The sequence below is a fragment of the Oncorhynchus gorbuscha genome, linkage group LG16 (genome assembly GCF_021184085.1).
Source record: "Oncorhynchus gorbuscha isolate QuinsamMale2020 ecotype Even-year linkage group LG16, OgorEven_v1.0, whole genome shotgun sequence".
Lineage (NCBI taxonomy): Eukaryota > Metazoa > Chordata > Actinopteri > Salmoniformes > Salmonidae > Oncorhynchus > Oncorhynchus gorbuscha.
The window spans coordinates 69,133,282-69,152,582 of NC_060188.1; the positions used below are offsets into that span (position 1 = coordinate 69,133,282).

At 42.8% G+C, this 19,301-nt stretch overlaps 1 protein-coding gene across 1 annotated transcript in view; it reads right to left on the minus strand.

The window, feature by feature from the left end:
• Positions 1-237: 237 nt before the first annotated feature.
• Positions 238-19,301, minus strand: part of LOC123998850 (gap junction delta-2 protein-like) — a 30,405-nt gene continuing 11,341 nt past the window's right edge. The window contains exon 2 of the mRNA XM_046304053.1: positions 238-1,903. Within this exon, the coding sequence (XP_046160009.1) occupies positions 1,048-1,903 (856 nt within the window). The 3' untranslated portion in view covers positions 238-1,047. The remainder of the gene's footprint in view (positions 1,904-19,301) is intronic.

The following is a 19,301-nucleotide window of genomic DNA, read 5'->3' on the forward strand; positions in this document are numbered from 1 at the left end:
AGGGGGTGCTTCTGGGGGAGTGGGGACGGGGAGAGGAGGGAGGGAGGGGGTGCTACTGGGGGAGTGGGGACGGGGAGAGGAGGGAGAGAGGGGGTGCTACTGGGGGAGTGGGGACGGGGAGAGGAGGGAGGAAGGGGGTGCTACTGTGGGAGTGGGGACGGGGAGAGGAGGGAGGGAGGGGGTGCTACTGTGGGAGTGGGGACGGGGAGAGGAGGGAGGAAGGGGTGCTACTGGGGGAGTGGGGACGGGGAGAGGAGGGAGGAAGGGGGTGCTACTGGGGGAGTGGGGGCGGGGAGAGGAGGGAGGAAGGGGGTGCTACTGGGGGAGTGGGGACGGGTAGAGGAGGTTTCCAGTTTGTGCTGAGGTATAGTTTTAGTGTTGATTTTTGACGTTTTTTTAAAAGGTGCATCACCTCTGTTTGGCTCCTCCTTACATTGGAGCTGCCGCAGGGAAGGAAAATAACTGAAAGAAAGTTATTTTCAGTCCCTCAGCAACTCAACTTCGCCCATCATCCCTGCTCTGACTCTGCAGAACAAAGGCATACACACTGCTTTATCTGTCGCACACACACGTGCAGGCATACCTTCTTGCATATGCACACATACATAAAGAAATTAAGGGACTATGTTGCAAAAGCAAAGGATAGCACTTTTTAGGTGAGACTTATTTCTTATTTAACTGTCCTTATTTCATATTCTTACAGTAATTAGTCCTATGTCCTCTTTTTCCAGTGTGTTCTCTTGGAAGGCACCTAGTGTCACCTAGAACTCAGATCACAACTCCCCCTACAGTTACAATCTAACTTTAGTAACAGCAACAAAACTGCCCTTGACGTACTTTCTCTCTCTTGTAGAGTCCAAAAAGCTCTTCTCTCCAATAATCCTCCAATATGTCCATGCGAGGTCCCTCTGCGCTCATGAATAATGTAGCAGTGTACATAGAGTTAGTGCCCCTTAGGGTGGGGGTAGCTGGGCTAAGTGTTTGTCCTCCCCAGAAAAAGCTTGCTTGGTCCAGAAGTCCACGTCCCCCCATGTGGAGGAACCTCTGTCAGACATAGGCTGACTCACTGGACTGAGTTCTGCCCAGGTTGGGGGCCTGGGACACATGCGGCAAATCCTTCTTACGCACCTCACAGATGGACTTCCTGCGGGCCTGAACACCCCTGACGGCCATCTTGATCTTTCTCCAGCCCAGGTGGTTGAGCTCGGCCAGATTGAGCAGCACACAGATGCCGCTCACTGCAAACATGAAAATCAGGAACACCGTCTTCTCTGTAGGGCGTGACACATAGCACTCCACCTCCTTCACACAGGGGTAGCGGTCACACTCAAACATCCCTGGTACGTTGAAGCCATACAGGAAGTACTGGCCGGCCAGGAAGCCGATCTCCAGCACGTTACGGAACACCACCTGGATGACGTAGAAGCGGGAGATGCCCTCCTGCCGCCGCACCTTGGCACTCTTGGCCTGCGTGAGCCCCCGGGACACGTTGGGGATCTCCTTGACCTCCAGGTCCTGCTCCTCCTTGCCGCTGTCGGGGTTCTGCACCAGGATGCCGTTGATGTTGCGCAGCTTGCGGGCGTGGTGATCGCCTCCACGACTGTGGTGACTTGCGTGACCGTGGTCTATGTAGGGGTGCAGGATGGAGTAACTGCGGTCACGCTGCTTGGCGGACTGGTGTACGGAGTAGGTGATGAAGCATAGGCTGGGCGTACACACCAAGATGATCTGGAAGACCCAGAAGCGGATGTGGGATATGGGGAAGGCCTTGTCGTAGCAGGCCTGGTTGCAGCCCGGCTGCATAGTGTTGCAGATGAACATTATCTGCTCGTCCTCATAGACCTTTTCACCCACTATACCTACTATCAAAATACGGAAGATCACTACTACAGTCAGCAGGATCCTGGAGAGAAAGAAAGAGGGGAGAAGGAAGGGGGGAAGAAGAAAAATACAGAATTTCAGTTGTGTTATCAGGAGTGTAAAATTTCCCTGTAAGAAATTTGTCACAGAGCAGAACAAAGAATCATTGTAAGTACTGTGATACATCATACAGTACAGTATACTGTATGATGTTACTGGTCTAATATAATTCAGTAAAAGTGCCTCGGCACTGTGTTTGCATTTTGGATTTGACTGTTATTATGTGTGAGTTAGAGTGACATCATTTGTCTTAAGCCAATAAAGGCTGTGCTTATGTACCTCAGCTCAACCATAGCAAATCAATAGAGACAAAAGTAGCTCTCACACCAAAGACAAGTTTCATCAGATGTGTGTAGTAGTGTGTGTGTGTGTGTGTGTGTGTGTGTGTGTGTGTGTGTGTGTGTGTGTGTGTGTGTGTGTGTGTGTGTGTGTGTGTGTGTGTGTGTGTGTGTGTGTGTGTGTGTGTGTGTGTGTGTGTGTGTGTGTGTGTGCTTGCGTGTGGACGAATCCCTCAGCTGCTGCAGCGTGTACGGAGGGGTGGAGTTGTTACGCTCTAAATAGCATGCTCACGTGAACACACTACAGACTGTGCACACTGATTGAATCAACTCTGTTTCAACGTAATTTGTCAACATATTGTGACGTGGAATCAATGTGGACAATACATATACTTTTTTTAAAGTCATCAGTATGGAATCTCATCAAGTTCCAAATGTGTTGATAGCTCTGCTAAAATGAGCACAGTTGTTTCCAAAGTTAAGCAGGGTATATAGAGGTAAGCATCTGGATGGTCTCACTGAAGTGCATTACCCCTGATATACCAGTAGGAGTCACTGTTCAGGCAGAAATCTTTGGATTGTGCCTTCACATTTAATTTAAATATACCTCTTTTTTTGGGTTGATAGCATGACGTTGGAATAATGTTGATTTAAATATACAATTTTACTATCAACATTTGAACAAGGTCAAATAGAGCTCGCCTCCCTACCACTGAGGAAGTACAGTTCCCGCTCAGCCCAGTCAAAACTGTTCGCTGCTCTGGCTCCCCAATGGTGGAACAAACTCCCTCACGACGCCAGGATAGCGGAATCAATCACCACCTTCCGGAGACACCTGAAACCCCACCTCTTTAAGGAATACCTAGGATAGGATAAAGTAATCCTTCTCACCCCCCCCCCCTTAAAATATGTAGATGCACTATTGTAAAGTGGCTGTTCCACTGGATGTCATAAGGTGAATGCACCAATTTGTAAGTCGCTCTGGATAAGAGCGTCTGCTAAATGACTTAAATGTAATGATGTAAATGTAAATAAAATATATATAATCAAATCTAAAATTCAACATACATCATTTCAACCACCTAATAATATACTGTATATATAATGTAGTATGTACAATATTTTTTACATTTTATGTGGAATTTTCAATGTAATATCAACATATTCATAGTTCTGATGATTATATTGAAATGAGATTGCTGTAACAACCTAATAGTTAGATTAAGTCAATGTATTTACATTGAAGTTTAACTCTAATTTCAATGTTTACAGCGCTATTTGAAATTAGATGAAAACATTACTGGTTGATTACTTTTTTCTAATCCAATTTTCCATGTTGATTCCATTTCAACCAGTGTGTGCCCAGTGGGTATGCAAGATGAGGGATATCACACAAATAGAGGGCATTTCACACTCATCAACACTCCTTGAATGAGAACAACACACTCACATAAAAACTATTCAAACTTACACGTTAAAATGTGTGTGTGTTTGTGTCTGTTTGCATGTGTGTGTGTGTGTGTGTGTGTGTGTGTGTGTGTGTGTGTGTGTGTGTGTGTGTGTGTGTGTGTGTGTGTGTGTGTGTGTGTGTGTGTGTGTGTGTGTGTGTGTGTGTGTGTGTGTGTGTGTGTGTGTGTGTGTGTGTGTGTGTGTGTGCATTTATGCATGTGTTTGTGTGTGTTGCTGAGATTTAAGACACAAAGGAGGAAGGAAGGAAGGAGAGGATGGAGAGAAGGAGTCTCAGTCATTACTGTGAATAATGAACATGTGGGTCCCTGCATGAATATCCATTATGTTGCTGGCTGAGCGTAACCCCACCTGTCTCCTATCCAGCCAGCATTTCCATTCATTTTTCAACATTAGACAGATAAGACATGAGCTCTCTCCCTTACAGTTCTGCCTTTCGAGACATGAGTGGAGAGCCTAATCCCACACCCCCTCAATCTACCCAGAACTACTACATCCACACACAGACATACAAGATCTAAACAGCATTATATTGTAGGCTACTGTACTTGATCTATGCTTCCTTATGTACTACAATATGCTCCACTGGCATCAGTGGATATGTAAACCAAATGAAACCAAATCAGCTATGTTTAAAATCCACTGCTAGTGCTGCCCTGGAGCAATGCCCCGTCCCTCCTGCTCTTTCTCCCTCCCTTTCTGTGTATTCATTATTTAGCACACAATATTGGGGAAGTGTTCAATGGGACATTGATTGAGTGTGTGCACTTTATTTGGACCACTAGCCTGTAGAGTTCCTCAGAAGATGCAGACCTCCATTTCCACTGTAGCTAAGCAGCTTAGATAGCCTCCATTTATGTGCCATAGGCAGCTACCAGTGGCTGTTCAATTAAAGTCTGTAGCACTGCTGAACACGTGCTGTCATTTTTCCTCTCTCTCTCTCTCTCTCTCTCTCTCTCTCTCTCTCTCTCTCTCTCTCTCCCTCCCCCTCCATATCTCCTGTTCTCTCTCTCTCTCTCTCTCTCTCTCTCTCTCTCTCTCTCTCTCTCTCTCTCTCTCTCTCTCTCTCTCTCTCTCTCTCTCTCTCTCTCTCTCTCTCTCTCTCTCTCTCTCTCTCTCTCTCCCTCTCTCCCTCCCTCCTCTCCCTCCTGTTCTCTCTCTCCCTCCTCCCTCCCTCCCTCCCTGTCCCTCCCTCCCTCCCTCCCTCCCTCCCTCCCTCCCTCCCTCCCGCTCCATATCTCCTGTTCTCTCCCTCTCTCTTCTAGTTTTTTAATAGCAGTGTCAAAGGAGACCCTGGTGTGTCTTTAAAATTAGCCCCACACCCATTCTTCATAGCCGGTTACCACAGCAACCACCTTTTGAACCTCCTCAGAGAGAGAGGAGAGCGCAAGAGATGAAGGGAACATGAGGATCGAGGGAGTAAGAGAAACAAGAATTGTGTGTGTGGGGGGGGGGGGTTGAGAATTGAAATAAACCAAGATAAAGGTCAGAGACAGACAGACTTAAAATGAGAAAGGTCAAATAAAATAAAATGTTATTTGTCACATGCCTTACCCTTAAATGCTTACTTAGAAGCCATTAATTAACAACTAACAAAGAAATAGAGTTAAGAAAATATTTACTAAATAAACTAAAGTAAATCAAATGTAATCAAAAAAAAGTAACAAGCAAATGACGAGGCTCTGTACAGGGGGTACCGGTACCGCGTCAATGTGTGGGGGTACAGGTTAGTCGAGGTCATTTGTAAACTGACTATGCATAGATAATAAACAGAGAGTAGCAGCAGTGTAAAAACAAAGGGGTGGGGGATCAATGTAAATAGTCTGGGTGGCCATTTGATTAATTGTTCAGCAGTCTTATGGCTTGGGGGTAGAAGCTGTTAAAAACCTCTTTAGGCTGAGATCCCGCTAACGGGATCGATACGACAACAGCCAGTGAGAGTGCATGGCGCCAAATTCAAAACAACAGATATCCCATAATTAAAATTCCTCAAACATACAAGTATTTTACACCATTTTAAAATATACACTTCTTGTTAATCCCACCACAGTGTCCGATTTCAAAAAGGCTTTACGGCAAAAGCAAACCAAACGATTATGTTAGGTCCGAGCCAAGTCACAGAAAAACACAGCCATTTTTCCAAGCCAAAGAGAGGAGTCACAAAAAGCAGAAATAGAGATAAATTAATCACTAACCTTTTATGATCTTCATCAGATGACACTCATAGGACTTCATGTTACACAATACATGTATGTTTTGTTCGATAAAGTTCATATTTATATAAAAAAAATCTCAGTTTACATTGGCGCGTTACGTTCAGTAGTTCCAAAACATCCAGTGATTTTGCAGAGGGCCACATCAATTTACAGAAATACTCATAATAAACATTGATAAAAGATACAACTATTATGCACGGAATTATAGATACACTTCTCCTTAATGCAACCGCTGTGTCAGATTTAAAAAATACTTTACCGAAAAAGCCACCATGCAATAATCTGAGTAAGGCGCTCAGAAACCAAAACAACCCAAATAGATATCCGCCATGGTGTGTAGTCAACAGAAGTCAGAAATAGCATTATAAATATTCACTAACCTTTGATGATCTCCATCAGAATGCACTCCCAGAAATCCCAGTTCCACAATAAATGTTTGTTTTGTTCGATAATGTCCATAATTTATGTCCAAATATGTCCTTTTTGTTCGCGCTGTAGCAGCTGTAGAACTTTTTAGGATCTGGGGACCCATGCCAAATCTTTTCAGTCTCTTGAGGAGAAAATGTGTTCTCGTGCCCTCTTCACAACTGTCTTGGTGTATTTGGATCATGACAGTTCGTTGGTCATGTGGACACCAAGGAACTTGAAAACCTCGACTCGTTCCACTTCATCCCTGTCAATGTTAATGTGTGACTGTTCGGAGGTCTCTGACCTCTTCCCTATAGGCTGTCTCATCATTGTCGGTGATCAGGCCTACCACTGTTGTGCCGTCAGCAAACTTAATGATGGTGTTGGAGTCATGCTTGGCCATGCATTCGTGGGTGAACAGGGAGTACAGGAGGGGACTGAGCACGCACCCCTGAGGGGCCCCAGTGTTGAGGATCAGCGTGGCAGATGTGTTGTTGCCTACCCTGACCACCAGGATACAGTTGAAGAGGGAGATGTTTACTCCCAGGGTCCTTAGCTTAGTGATGAGCTTTTTGGGCACATAGGTGTTCCTTTTGTCCAACTGGGAAAGGGCAGTGTGGAACGTGATTGAGATTGCGTAATCTGTGGATCTATTAGGGCGGTATGTGAATTGGAGTGGGTGTAGGGTTTTCGGCATGATGGAGTTGATGTGTGCCATGACCAGCCTTTCAAAGCACTTCATGGCTACCGACGTGAGTGCTATGGGGCGGTAATCATTTAGGCAGGTTACCTTCGCTTTCTAAGGCACAGGGACTATGGTGGTCTGCTTGAAACATGTTGGTATTACAGATTCGGTCAGGGAGAGGTTGAAAATGTCAGTGAAGACACTTGCCAGTTGGTCTGCGCATGAGTACACGTCCTGTTAATCCATCTGGCCCTGCGGCCTTGTGAATGTTGGCCTGTTTAAAGGCCTTGCTCACATCAGCTACTGAGAGCATGATCACACAGTCATCCGGAACAGCAGGTGCTCTCATGCATGCTTCAGTGTTGCTTGCCTCAAAGCGAGCATAAAAGGCATTTAGCTTGTCTGGTAGATTTTAGCTCGTCACTGGGCAGCTCGCAGCTGAGCTTCCCTTTGTTGTCCGTAATATTTTTCAAGCCCTTCCACATAGAGCCAGTATAGTAGGATTCAATCCTAGTCCTATATTGACACTTTGCCTGTTTGATGGTTCGTCTGAGGGCATAGCGGGATTTCTTATAAACGTTCGGATCAGTGTCCGAATTCTTCAAAGTGGCAGCTCTAGCCTTTAGCTCAGCGCAGATGTTGCCTGTAATCCATGGCTTCTTGTTGGGAAATGTACAGGCACTGTGGCGATGACTTCGTTAATGCAGCTATTGATTAAGCAGGTGACTGAGGTGGTATACTCCTCAATGCCATTGGATGAATCCCGGAACATATTCCAGTCTGTGCAAGCAAAACAGTCCTGTAACGTAGCATCCATGTCATCTGGAGGGCGAGTGAGAGCTTCGTATGCGTCTCTGTATGTGGAGTAAAGATGGACTATAATTTGTTTCTCTCTGTATGACCAGCTCTATATGACCTGTGTCGTCGTTCAGCCACATCTCGGTGAAATAAGATATTAGAGTTTTAATGTCCTGTTGGTAGGATAGTCATAGATCATCCAGTTTGTTTTCCGGTAATTACACGTTGACCAATAACACAGAGGGTACCTTCGCGTTGGACTCATTAAAGAAAACATCTGCTGAAGTGGAGGGAAATAGTGAGGAAACAAATTCCTAGCAGGGTAGCAGAGGCAGACAAGGTAGAACATGTGTTACTGTGGTACAGATTAAATAGAGCAGCATGCTGCTGCAGGACTGTTCTCACACCACCTGGGCCTTTGTGTGTGTGAGTTTGTGTGTTTGCGTAAGTGTGTTTGTGTGTGTATTTGTGTGTTTGCGTATGTATGTGCATGTGTGTGTACTTGGATGTGTGTGTGTGTGTATAATCCATGTATATCACTTGTTTGTGCAAGATGGCATGTGCGTCTGGCCGTTTGGAGCAGCTGTGAGTGTGTACGCTACACTACCTTTCATTGTGTTTGAAAATAAAATGGAAGAGATCTTTACGCATTTGGTGTTTCAGATGTGAAATGCATGCCAAGTACACTGTTACACACTCCTGCTCTTACAATACACACGTGAATGTAGGGAATAACACAAGCAAACAAACACACCCGTTTTCTCATGTACAGTCAGGTCCATAAGTATTTGGACAGTGACACAATTTGCATAATTTTGGCTCTGTCCACCACCCCAATGGATTTGAAAGGAAACAATCAAGATGTGCTTGAAGTGTAGACTTTCATCTTTAATTGGTCAAAATTATTGTATGAACCGTGTAGGAATTACAACAATTTGTACACCCCCCCCCACCACCACACACACACACACACACACACAGTTGGTAGAGCATGGCGCTTGTAACGCCAGGGTAGTGGGTTCGATTCCCGGGACCACCCATACGTAGAATGTATGCACACATGACTGTAAGTCGCTTTGGATAAAAGCGTCTGCTAAATGGTATATATTATTATTATTATAAATACACACACACACCATTTTAGGGGCTCAAAAGTAATTGGACAAACTAACACATTCATAAATTCAATTGTGAGTTTTGATACTTGCTTGCAAATCCTTTGACAAATCAATGACTGCCTGAAGTCTGGAGCCCATAAACATCACCAGATGCTGGGTTTCTTCCCTGGTGATGCTCTGCCAGGCCTTTACTGCAGCTGTCTTCAGTTCCTGCTTGTTCTTCGGGCGTTTTTGCCTTCAATTTTGCCTTCAGCAAGTGAAATGCATGCTCAATTGGATTCAGGTCAGGTGACTGACTTGGCAATTGCAGAACATTCCACTTCTTTGCCTTAAAAAAGTATTGAGTTGCTTTTGCAGTACGCTTTGGATCATTGTCCATCTGCACTGTGAAGCGCCATCAAATGAGTTTTGAAGCATTTGGCTGAATCAGAGCAGATAATATAGCCCTAAACACTTCAGAATTCATCCTGTTGCTTTTGTCATCAGTCGCGTCATCAATACATACAAGGGAACCAGTTACATTGGCAGCCATACATGCCCACGCTATAACACTACCTGTACCATTCTTCACAGATTTGTTTTTAAATTGAACCTTTATTAAACTAGGCAAGTCAGTTAAAAACACATTTTTGTTTACAATTACGGCCTACCGGGGAACTGCCTTGTTCAGGGGCAGAACAACAGATTTTTACCTTGTCAAGGTCGGGGATTCGATCCAGCAACCTTTCGGTTACTAGCCCAAAACTCTAACCACTAGGCTATCTGCCACACCACCACGGATGAGGTGGTATTCTTCAGATCATGAGCAGTTCCTTCCTTTCTCTTCTCTTCCCATCATTCTGGAACAAGTTGATCTTTGTCTCATCTGTCCATAGGATGTTGTTCCAGAACTGTACAGGTGTTTTTTAGACTTGAAAAAAAAAACTCTAATCTGGTCTTCCTATTTTTGAGGCTTACCAATGGTTTACATCTTGTGGTAAACTCTCTGTATTTACTCTGGTGAAATCTTCTCTTGATTGTTGACTTTGACACCGATATGCTTACCTCCTGTAGGGTGTTATTGATCTGGTCAACAGTTGTGAAGGGGTTTTTCTTCACCAGGGTAATAATTATTAGGTCATACACCACAGTTGTTTTCCGTGGTCTTCCGGGCCTTTTGGTGTTCCTGAGCTCACCAGTGCTTTCTTTCTTTTTAAGAATGTACCAAATAGTTGATTTGGCCATACCTCATGTTTTTGCCATCTCTCTGATGGGTTTTTTTCAGCCTAACGATGGCTTGCTTCACTGGCAGTGACAGCTCGTCAGGCTTCATATTAAGGTTTAACAGCGACAGATTCCAAATACAAATACCACAAATCAAATCTAGATGGTTGATGGGTTGACCGGACATGGAGGTTAGTCTGTATGAAGTGAGGGGTATTGGTGTTTCTTTTCAGCAAGACATTTGACAGACACTGCTAGATGAGAAGCAATTGGTGTCCTGTTCCAAAAAGCCAATGGCAAAGACCCTTATTATACCTACTGTATCTCTGGGCTTTGTAATGTGAGAATATATAGAGCTGTGGCAGATGATTGTCCTGCCAATGTATTGAATGTATAATAGAACAAGACAAGCTTCTGTAGGGGATAGTGGGGTAAGTTGAGCCATTTTTACATTCAGCTTCACTCCATCAAGGGAAATAAAGTATTATTTCTAGCAAAGACATCATATTTCAGGATGTTGAGTGTCTATAGAAATAATCAGAATTCATAGAACATTACAGTTTTGAAAACATAGCTTGTCCAAAAAAAGTGGTCTATTGGAACAACCTAGCCCGGGTATGGGGTAAGTTAAGCCACAGAACCAGGGAAGTTATGCCACCTACACATTTCTGTAATGAATGAAATATTACCATGTCTATTGTTATTTCCCAAACACATTTCAACACAATCACAACAGGTTTTTTGTTATTTAATCATTTAAAGCAGATTTTAACACAGGCTTAACACCTAGCAAACACTGTACTTTTTTTTACACCTTTAACATAAGCCAGGCCCTGTTGTTACCTCATACCCCAGCAATAATGCCTTGCATTACACCTGGGAAGAAAACACTTACATTTGCTGAACTTGGCATTGGCTCAACTATTGGCTCCACTTACCCCAAGGCAAACATTTGGACTATTTTAGCCCACACAGCTACAAGGATGCACTAGGTTTAGGACCTCATATAGAAGCTTAGAAAGACCCCAACTGATGTATAGAACCATCTTAAAATGATATACATTGGTTTACATACAAGCATCACAATAAATTAATTAGTTTAATTTTTTTAACCTAACTTTTTCCATGTGATTTCTCCCTTCACAGACCCCATGAAATGATTACCTCTTCCTAAATATTTGGTCGAATTATACATTTTCTGTATGGTTTCAAAGAAACAATAGTGTCTCAACTTACCCCTTTGGCTCAACCTATCCCACTCTCCCATATATATCGCGACAACGGTAGAGTCTGTGTGTGAAAGAGTCTCTGCACTGTCAAGTTGTCACAGAGATGCTCTGAGTGAGTTTGTTTTGCAGCAGTTCCCTTGGTGCAGCCTGGTCCAGGTCCTGCTGTCACTATGAGTGATTGTCATGATCGTTCAAACACCTGCTGTGTGCTGCATCAGTGAAGCGGGCCATGCCCAGCCATGCGCATCCACACCTACATTACACTACTCAAGCTGTCTGTTCAAACTCCCACTGAATAGGACTGAATGGTTTCTATCTCCTAACCTACCTATAATCAACATGACACATGTGTTCATTAGGCCTCAATAGGGGTTCACAGCAAAGTTATTGTTATTGTCTAAATTCTTATTATTTTAATTTTCATTGACAACATTCACCTTTTTGAAGTCATCAGAGACATTACTGTGACAAACCATGTCAAGTTTGGCATTGATATCAAAAAAATAAAAAATAAGGACACCATGAACAATTAACCTTTTTGACTATGCAACTCTAATGCTTAAAATACTCATAAAAAATCTTCTTCTCATGGACTAAAAGTCAGAATCACTACAAATGTGGTCTTTGCACTCATCACAATAGTCACTGGAGTTTGAGAAATTAAAGTTGATCCATTCAAAGATGGCCATATTATACTAGTTGATGTGTATTAGCACATACGCTAATATGCTAAAATATGCTGAGAATACTTAAAAAATCTTCACATGAACCATATATAAATAGTTGCTGCATTCAAATATGGCTGCACTATAGATGAATGTTAGCACATATGCTAATGCTAAACATGCTCGTTCAATCTTCTTCTCATGAACCATAAGTCAAATTGACTCCAGATGTGGTACAGTATATAGACTCAATAAATTAGCCTCTAATGAATTTGATAATGTTTAGTTGCTGAATTCAAGGATGGCCCCGCTACACCACTAGATGGCACCACATCAAACCCAGCCTAAAATAACCTATGGACATGAAGCCATGAAATATGGAATGCAAATTTTATGTACAGTACCAGTCAAAAGTTTGGACACACCTACTCGTTCAAGGGATTTTCTTTAGTTTTTACTATTTTCTACATTGTAGAATAATAGTGAAGACATCAAAACTATGAAATAACACATATGGAATCATGTAGTAACCAAACAGGTGTTAAACAAATCAAAATATATTTTAGATTTTAGATTCTTCAAAGTAGCCACCCTTTGCATTGATGACAGATTTGCACACTCTCTCAACCAGCTTCACCTGGAATGCTTTTCCAACAGTCTTGAAGAAGTTCCCACATATGCTGAGCACTTGTTGGCTGCTTCTCCTTCGGTCCAACTCATCCAAAACCATCTCAATTGGGTTGAGGTCGGGTGATTGTGGATGCAAGGTCATCTGATGCAGCACTCCATCACTCTCCTTCTTGATCAAATAGCCCTTATATAGCCTGGAGGGGTGTTGGGTCTTTGTCACTAAGCACAAACCAGATGTGATGGCATATAGTTGCAGAATGGCAAGTCTCTTCTTCTTATTGGTGTCCTTTAGTAGTGGTTTCTTTGCTGTAATTCGACCATGAAGACCTGATTCACACAGTCTCCTCTGAACAGTTGATGTTGAGATGTGTATGTTACTTGAACTCTGTGAAGCATTTATTTGGGCTGCAATTTCTGAGGCTGGAAACTCTAATGAATTTATCCTCTGCAGCAGAGGTAACTCTGGGTCTTCCTTTCCTGTGGCGGTCCTCATGAGAGCCAGTTTCATTATAGCGCTTGATGCTTTTTGCGACTGCACTTCAAAGTTCTTGAAATGTTTCGTATTGACTGACCTTCATGTCTTAAAGTAATGATAGACTGTCGTTTCTCTTTGTTTATTTGAGCTTTTCTTGCCATAATATGGACTTGGACTTTTACCAAATAGGGCTATCTTCTGTATACCACCCCTACCTTGTCACAACACAACTGATTGGATCAAAAACATTAAGAATGAAAGAAATTCCACAAATTAACTTTTAACAAGCCACACCTGTTAATTGAAATGTATTCCAGGTGACTACCTCATGAAGCTGGTTGAGAGAATGCCAAGAGTGGGCAAAGCTGTCATCAAGGCAAAGGGTGGCTACTTTGAAGAATCTCAAATATAAAATACATTGGGATTTGTTTAACACTTCTTTGGTTACTACATGATCCCATATGTGTTATTTTATAGTGTTGATGTCTTCACTGTTATTGTACAATGTAGAAAATAGTAAAAATAAAGAAAAACCCTTGAATGAGTAGGTGTGTCCAAATTTTTGACTGGTACTGTATATATCCTTAGAAGCTGTGTGAATATAAAGTCACTGCAACCTTAGATGACTGCACTAGATCAGTTTGTGGCACTATAGATGCCATTGGCACCAGTGACATAGGATACTCGAGCAATAACTATTGATCGAGTGGACTTTGTCTCCTCAAAATGAATGTGAGATTTAAATATGCAGATTAACAATGGGACATATCACGGAAATAACACTGAAAATATTTCACAAATCTGAAGCATAAACCATTAGTCAAATTGACCCCAGATTTGATATATAAACTCAATAAATTAAGTACTGACTTTGAAAAGTATTACCTGCTACATTCAAAACCACCATACAGCACTATACTTCACTTGTGTCATCCTTGTGGTATTGAGAGAAAACCATAGTAATACTTTCACTGATTGCACATAAAGGAAGGTAGTTCCTACATGATAACAGTGCTTGCTTTGTTATCCAACTGATCTTGTGTCCTTTCTGTCATCCTGTGGACCCCGTTCATTGCTGCTTACATCTATATGGTTTAATATATTATTGTATTGAATATGGTTGGATATTTCCATGTTTTGTATTTCCTTAGAAAGACACAGGTTCTTAAGTTTCCCTTCCATCTATTAGACTGTAGAATTCACATTGTTGCTTTTCCTGCAATGCTTGACTGAGGTTATGTGATGATGGTGCACAGTGTGAGTTTTACTGCAGTACTGAACTGTTGGTTTATGCAAGTGTTGGACTGTCTGGGTGTAGGTGTGAGATGGTTTGGGATTCCGTGTGTGTGTGTGTGTGTGTGTGTGTGTGTGTGTGTGTGTGTGTGTGTGTGTGTGTGTGTGTGTGTGTGTGTGTGTGTGTGTGTGTGTGTGTGTGTGTGTGTGTGTGTGTGTGTGTGTGTGTGTGTGTGTGTGTGTGTGTGTGTGTGTGTGTGTGTGTGTGTGTGTGGTATTCTGCTGTGGAACAGGATAATCAGCATGCAGTAGATTGCTGCATTAGCAGAAAGCAGTGGAAGAAGGTCATCTAGAAACATCAGTGTTGCTAAACCCTGCAGAGAGAGAAATGTCCATACATTAGAGCAAATTAAGGGAAGAAGGCCCTTGGGCCCTCACCAGCAGAATATCCGATGCCCACTGCAGATGATCAAAAATATTTAATTAGAAGTTTGCCTGCTTTTTTGAAACCTCTTCAATCAAGCCAAAGGCATAATTTACACAAGGCCATTGATTGAACTGTTTTAACTGGTCCAGAAGATCAAGGATGGGGATCCAGGCCCCACATCTACACAGCGCTGTACTAAGGCATCAAAGCTCCAGCCTTAGTTCCCTCACAGCAAGACATGTTGAAAAATGATTATGTCTTACATCAGTCAATCTCACACTGGCTATGTTTACACAGGCAGCCCAATTCTGATATGCTTTTTACTAATAGGTATTTTGACCAATCAGATAAGCTCTTAAAAAGATCTGATATGAAAAAATCTAATGTGATTGGTCACAATACCAATCAATGGAAAAAATATAATTTGGCTGCTTGTGTAAATGCACCCACTGAGTGCCCTACAGTGTGTCCTATACCTGGTGCTAACATGGGTCCTTTGTCCTGATTGTGTCCACATCCTGAATATCTGTCAAATAATTTGCATACAGGAAGAGACCGGCAAAGAACGTCTTCATCACTGGTACATTAATCTGGACAGGCTGTTTCTATAGTAACGCTGCTTGCTGTGTATTTTCATTATGAGTAAAAGTCTAAAAGTATTTGTTTTTAAATATAGTTAAGTATCAAAAGTAGATTAAAAAGTATGAATAATTCAAAATTCCTTATATTAAGCAAACCAGACAGCACAATCTTCACACTCCAACACTCAGACATAATTTAAAAACAAAGCATTTGTGTATAGTGAGTCCGCCAGATAAGAGGCAGTAGGGATTACCAGGGATGTTCTCTTGATGAGTGTGCAAATTGGACCATTTTCTGTCCTGCTAAGCATTCAAAATGTAACGAGTACTTTTGAGTGTCAGGGAAAATGTATGTACATTATTTTCTTTAGGAATGTATTGAAGTAAAAGCAAAAGTTGTCAAAAATATAAAAAGTAAAGTACTGATACCCAAAAACTACTTAAGTAGTACTTTAAAGTATTTTTACTTAAATACCTTGCACCACTGGTTAGCGCCAGGTATAAACAAAGCTCTTGAAAGCCACAGGATTCGAAGTATATGACGAAACTATACTTTCAAAGTCTAACTTCTCCAGATCTGCATTGCATATGTATTGCAATTGATCAGTGCTCATAATGAGCATACACAGCAAGCAGTGTGCTTATACACAGTTGTGAGTCCAGATTAATGTACCAGTGATGAAGGCGTTCTTGGCTGGTATACAATGTGATGTGAACCACCCTGCAGCCTCTAGCGATCCACCACAGCCAGGTCTCTAACTGGAGACCCAATTAGCTCATCCAGCTAAAGAGCATGTCTGATTGCAGCCCAAGTGGATAATTGTGTCTCAAAAGCTATCTTTGGATTCAGCATGACATTATAATCACAAATCGGAGCAGGCTACTAGAGCTCTTAAAGTTATGCTGAAAGGAAGAAACAGCCAGTAAACTGAGTGTATAGCCGGTGTCTGTTGAAATATCTGCAGTGTGAAAATGGTTTATACTTGAAATGGTGTGTTGGTAATATTGCATAGCTTTGAAGACATTATATCCAATGCAATTGATGTATAGCCTCTGAATGCTCTGTAGCTGTCCTGTATTGCTTCTACAGTATATTTCAGTTTAGCGGTGTAGACTGCCTAACCTGTGTGTTCATAACTCCAGTGTTAGATCCTATGGTAGCTCATGTAGTAGCTGGTGTGTTGGCTGGACACGCAGGCCCTGGCTCTCCCAGAGGCTCTCACACACATTCATCCACACAGCAGCTGTTGCCATCAGCCTCAAGGGGCAACACCGGCCCTGAGCACTGACACCAGATGCACTGGGAAAACACACACATCACACATCACGCATCACACATCACGCACACACACACCTCAAACACATACTAGCACTCACAAATAGGCATGCATACAGACAGAACTAGCAGTAACATATACGTTATGGACAGTGCACTAACACCAAGAGCACAAAAACAGAGAGCTGTCACATAATGTTCAGGCACACATACTGGACACCCAGAGTGAAAATGTCATTTAATCTCATATGGAGCATGTCTCCAAAATAAGACATAGCTCATTTCTGGTGGCAGAACATAATGAATGAAGACTTGACCAAGCACAGAGATTAGAGAGCTGAATTACATTACAACTCTATGGCTATCCCACTGCAGATGCATCTCTCTCTCCCTCCCTCCCTCTCTCTCTTGCTCTCTCCTCCTCGCTCTTTCTGTCTCTCCCTCGCTCCTCCTCTTTCTCTCCCCAATCTCCCCCCATTTCTCTTGCTCCCACTCTCAATTTGTGTTTGAGCTGGTTAAAATCCCATATTCTATATAGTTTTCGGTATCTCTACCTTACTTTGCTATTTAAGCAACATTTACTTTTACTCCACTACATTCCTAAAGAAAATAATGTACTTTTTACTCCATACACTTTATCTGACTCCGAAAAGTACTCATTACATTTCAAATGCTTAGCAGGACATGAAAATGGTCCAATTCATGCACTTATCAAGAGAACATCCCTGGTCATCCATACTATCTCTCATCTGGCGGACTCACTAAACACAAATGCTTTGTTTGTACATGATGTCTGAGTATTGGAGTGTGCTCCTGGCTATCTGTAAATAAATAAAAAACATGAAAATTGTGCCATCTGGTTTGCTTAATAAAAATCATGTGAAATGATTTATACTTTTACTTTTATACTTTTAGTTAAGTATATTTAAAACCAAATACTTTTAGAATTTTACTCAATTAGTATTTTACTGGGTGACTTTCATATTTACTTGAATCATTTTCTATTAATTAAGGTATCTTTACTTTTACTCAAGTATGACAATTGGGTACTTTTTCCACCACTGCATGCCACTGATCATGATAACAACCTGTGCTGCCTACTCAGATCGTCTGCACATGGAACCGTCCCCTCTTTTCCTCCCTCTCCCTCTCTTTCCTCCTCTTTCCTCTGTGTATTCATGCTCCAAACCCCTCTCTTTCCTCCTCTTTCCTCTGTGTATTCATGCTCCAAACCCCTCTCTTTCCTCCTCTTTCCTCTGTGTATTCATGCTCCAAACCCCTCTCTTTCCTCCTCTTTCCTCTGTGTATTCATGCTCCAAACCCCTCTCTTTCCTCCTCTTTCCTCTGTGTATTCATGCTCCAAACCCCTCTCTTTCCTCCTCCTTCCTCTGTGTATTCATGCTCCAAACCCCTCTCTTTCCTCCTCTTTCCTCTGTGTATTCATGCTCCAAACCCCTCTCTTTCCTCCTCCTTCCTCTGTGTATTCATGCTCCAAACCCCTCTCTTTCCTCCTCCTTCCTCTGTGTATTCATGCTCCAAACCCCTCTCTTTCCTCCTCCTTCCTCTGTGTATTCATGCTCCAAACCCCTCTCTTTCCTCCTCCTTCCTCTGTGTATTCATGCTCCAAACCCCTCTCTTTCCTCCTCTTTCCTCTGTGTATTCATGCTCCAAACCCCTCTCTTTCCTCCTCCTTTCCTCTGTGTATTCATGCTCCAAACCCCTCTCTTTCCTCCTCTTTCCTCTGTGTATTCATGCTCCAAACCCCTCTCTTTCCTCCTCCTTCCTCTGTGTATTCATGCTCCAAACCCCTCTCTTTCCTCCTCCTTCCTCTGTGTATTCATGCTCCAAACCCCTCTCTTTCCTCCTCCTTCCTCTGTGTATTCATGCTCCAAACCCCTCTCTTTCCTCCTCTTTCCTCTGTGTATTCATGCTCCAAACCCCTCTCTTTCCTCCTCTTTCCTCTGTGTATTCATGCTCCAAACCCCTCTCTTTCCTCCTCCTTCCTCTGTGTATTCATGCTCCAAACCCCTCTCTTTCCTCCTCCTTCCTCTGTGTATTCATGCTCCAAACCCCTCTCTTTCCTCCTCCTTCCTCTGTGTATTCATGCTCCAAACCCCTCTTTCCTCCTCCTTCCTCTGTGTATTCATGCTCCAAACCCCTCTCTTTCCTCCTCCTTCCTCTGTGTATTCATGCTCCAAACCCCTCTCTTTCCTCCTCTTTCCTCTGTGTATTCATGCTCCAAACCCCTCTCTTTCCTCCTCCTTCCTCTGTGTATTCATGCTCCAAACCCCTCTCTTTCCTCCTCCTTCCTCTGTGTATTCATGCTCCAAACCCCTCTCTTTCCTCTGTGTATTCATGCTCCAAACCCCTCTCTTTCCTCCTTCCTCTGTGTATTCATGCTCCAAACCCCTCTCTTTCCTCCTCTTTCCTCTGTGTATTCATGCTCCAAACCCCTCTCTTTCCTCCTCGTTCCTCTGTGTATTCATGCTCCAAACCCCTCTCTTTCCTCCTCCTTCCTCTGTGTATTCATTCTCCAAACCCCTCTCTTTCCTCCTCCTTCCTCTGTGTATTCATGCTCCAAACCCCTCTCTTTCCTCCTCCTTCCTCTGTGTATTCATGCTCCAAACCCCTCTCTTTCCTCCTCCTTCCTCTGTGTATTCATGCTCCAAACCCCTCTCTTTCCTCCTCCTTC